At 38.9% G+C, this 3796-nt stretch overlaps 1 protein-coding gene across 1 annotated transcript; it reads left to right on the top strand.

Annotated features, from left to right (window-relative positions):
* Nucleotides 1–6: 6 nt before the first annotated feature.
* LOC112456331 (protein cbp-1-like) lies at nucleotides 7–3752 on the top strand (the record flags this gene model as incomplete). The annotated part of the gene is made up of 6 exons (XM_025018795.1): nucleotides 7–1190; nucleotides 2049–2308; nucleotides 2390–2704; nucleotides 2784–2996; nucleotides 3181–3484; nucleotides 3568–3752. Coding segments are annotated over exons 2-6 (1234 nt in total), but the record flags the coding sequence as incomplete, so codon positions are not given.
* Nucleotides 3753–3796: the final 44 nt, after the last annotated feature.

Here is a 3796-nt window from a genome sequence, read left to right on the forward strand (position 1 = left end):
AAACTCGGAACGATATCAGCGATGGTCAATTCAGCAATACAACAGGATGCAGTTCCCACAGCAGGAGAACAGCCAACGCCAACAGCAAATCCAGTAACAACTACAAGGAATCCTTCCGATTCTAGCCCGAACGGGCAATCCACATTAATTCAACGTCAATATGGTGCCTAATCCCTAATCCTGGACTCAGCCCATTTGGACGACCTCAAATGTCCCAGGCTAATCTCACGACCACCACTGTGTTCAAGAACGCGACATCTAGTTAATTTCCAGCTTCCAATGGCGTGGCTGCCGGTTTGCTCAATAGTTTTATTCAGAATCAACATCAGTTCCCTGATCTTATGAAAGTTAGATTGACCGAGGCCAAGGCAGTGGGCCCAATCTATGTTGTCAAGCAGCACAGCAACTGCAATAAAGGCAGCAACAACAAATACTCCGAGCCATGTCGATACTCTGATAATGTCAATTTCGCAAGCATCGTTTAGCGGGATGTTACAACCAAGTGTACAGCAGCCGCAACAACTGCAGCAGCAATAGAAACAATTCTCAATTCAATCGTTGTCAGCTTCCACACTTAATGACGATGGTATTGCGACATCGACGACGCAGACTGTATCACCGCTCACTGTCTAATGGCCTTATTTATCAATAAAATATGAATCATGATGTACAATGTATACCAATAATATATGGATGCTTTTATATTCTATTTATTTTGGAAAGAATTTTTCCTCTCCATTCTCGAGCAACATTATTACTCTGCAAATCTACACGAATTTATTGCTTGACAGATACAAGCAATAAATGTTGCAGTTCGACAAGAGCGACTAAGTTAATATATGTAACAAGTAGCTTATTTAGAAGCATTTGAAATAAAAGTCGTGACAAGTTTACGTGCACTTCAATCATTTGATTTGAAGTAAATGTTCGAAGCTTTAAAGCAAGTGACACAATTGTCGTTTTGTCTTTGTTACTCGTTGCGAAAAAAGAAATATAGAACGACGTTTGTGTCGACCTGTGTCCGCTTGCTGGAAAGCTAATTTCAAGATATAGATAGATTTGTTCCCACTAGATGGTAGCACAGCAAATGTTTATTCGCTCCATGCTCCATGTTCGCTCGCTCTGCTCGCTTATATCTCATAACCACATATAACCTCAAATTCAAACACGGGAGCACGGAGTAAGTTATGGTAAGTAACGTTGCACCGTTGCATGTGTGAATCTTGCTAGGAGAAATAGGCACAGTAATATAGTTATAGTTCAACCAAGGCTGTATAATATAAGTAAGTAATTAAAAGAAAGCAAGTTAACGCGCGAAGAATATGCGACCTGTTCCCCCAAACGGAAAGAGTAAAGTAGAAGTGTAAAAAAAAACCTGAGAAGGTTAGGGGTAACGGCCCTGGTGAAAACATTTCTCATATTTTCTCAGAAATTTTGCAAAAATTGGAACTTATAAAAAGTTGTGAAAAAATATATAAAATTTCTCAGATACTTTTCGAAATAATTGGATGAAGATTTTCGGAATATTTCAGTATTTGTATGTATGAAAATTTCTGATAAATTTTACAGATTTTCTCATATTTAATCAGATTTCTACCAAAATATATTGGCGAAAAAAATTTTATTTTTATTATGTCCGAATTTTCTTGAAAAACGTTCCAATAATTCGTATAAAAAAATCTGAAATATTCAGAGTATTCTGAGAAAATATGAAAATTTTTATAGAAATACTGATTTAATGATGTAAAAAATTCTAAGATATATTTCCACCAAGGGGGGCGTTTTAAATACAATATAGAAAAAAATATATTACACGTTTGTTATAAAAATCTATTAACTACTTTTTTCTTTCTGCATTTTTCTTTCAAAACTATAAAGTCTCTTACACAGTGCTAGGTGATAACGATAGCGATAGCAATAACGACAAAATTGTTGACAAAGCTACAGCATTGACAAACGGCTTTCGATAGATTGAAAAAGTTATCGCCATTGCTACCGTTATCACCTAGCATTGTGCAAGGGATTACGATGGGCCAATTGTTTCCTAGCTGTCAAACTGAATCAAAGGGCATAGGAACGAATACGAGTCCCATGCAAGCGAGAGGCACCGCCAGCAGATTTGTCTGCACTGCTGATTCAATTGGTACTAAGAACATTATGGATAGTCAAGAAGGTGAAGCAGCAGCACAACAGGCACAACTCTCAGCACCAAGTCCGGCTCAATCTCAATTGAGTACGCCGACCGGAAGACAGCCAGGTCCGCAGCAAGCTACGCAAGGACAAATGGCTAATACTGGTACTTCAACAGGTAAGTTCATCTTATACTATTGTAAATCGTATTACTTGTGTAACATCTTTGTTCAATGCAAACTTTATCTGGGACGTTTAGGCGCGAAATCGACAATTGATCCAGAGGAATGTAGATTCGTCCAGCAATTGTTGATGCTGCTTTTGCATGCAGATAAATGTCAACGACGCGAAAGCCAAGCAAACGTCGAGATGAGACAATGTACCTTGCCGGACTGCAAAACTATGAAAAATATTCTAAATCACATGACGAATTGTCAAGCCGGAAAGAATTGCACCGTGCCTCAATGTAGAATATATAGGCGGATCATCAGTCATTGGAAGCATTGTAAACGAAGTGATTGTCCGATTTGCTTGCCGATAAAACAAGCACAGAACGGGACAATTTCTGCGCAAGGTAATTGTGCAAGAATATATATCTTACATCTTAATATTTCGGCGATGTATATTTATGTTGTATGTATTATTTTTATTAGAACCCGCAATTCAACCAAATAATCAGCCAAATCCAAGCTCATCCAAAATGAGATGGGCTTATGATGCTTTAGGAATTCAGTGTCCGACAACAACACCGGGGCTTTTACCCGGTCAAGACATTGGTAGGGGCGTTAGAATGCCAGCTCCCGGCATGATGGGCGGTCCTCCAGGGGCATTGGGCAACGTTGGATTAGCGCAATCTCAGACACAGAGTGAGTTGCACATTTTTAACTGCTTTGCAATTTTTTCTCAAATTTAAAACATTTTATAAAATGTATATACATATGTAAAAATATATCTTATTATATTATTTTTTTATTCTGTTAAAAATATAAAATATGATTTGTTTAGATTTTTACGCGAAAAACAACAAGCAATTAGCGTCATGTGTTTTAGTTGCACCAGGACAATCCGTAGCCTTTGCCGGACAACAAGTAGTCACGCCGAACGTATCTTTTCCTTTGAATTCCGATCCTAGTATAGTAGGGGTAGCTGGCAATCAGACGGTATCAACGACCGGACCTACAGCCACTGACGCAGCGGCCGCTGTCGGTATACAGGTTATTCCAAATGGATTACAGGATCTACAGTTTCCAGGCGGTCTTCAATCCAGTCAAGTCACAGCGATACCGGTGCAAGGAACAAAGGAGTGGCATCTGTCCGTCACTCCAGATATCAGGAACCATCATGTTCATCAATTGTTAGTGAGACTTTTATTATACATAATAGCGCGCACTCATTTGAAACTCGTGTCCCAGCATGTGTGTTTGCTTTTTTTCTCAGGATTCAAGCAATATTCCCGAATCCCGATTCACAATCTATGGTTCATAAAAGAATACACAACTTGGTCGTCGCGTTCGTGAGGAAGGTGGAAAGTGACATGTACTTTAAGGCTAACTCCCGGTCGGAATATTATCAATATTATCATCTGCAGGTCGGGAAAATCTACAAGTTTCAAAAGGAAGTTGGTACGTAGTTACAACGACATCGAAAGATTCATTAAAGTCACATT

The sequence above is a fragment of the Temnothorax curvispinosus genome, unplaced genomic scaffold (assembly GCF_003070985.1).
Source record: "Temnothorax curvispinosus isolate PA1 unplaced genomic scaffold, ASM307098v1 QBEX01000627.1, whole genome shotgun sequence".
NCBI lineage: Eukaryota > Metazoa > Arthropoda > Insecta > Hymenoptera > Formicidae > Temnothorax > Temnothorax curvispinosus.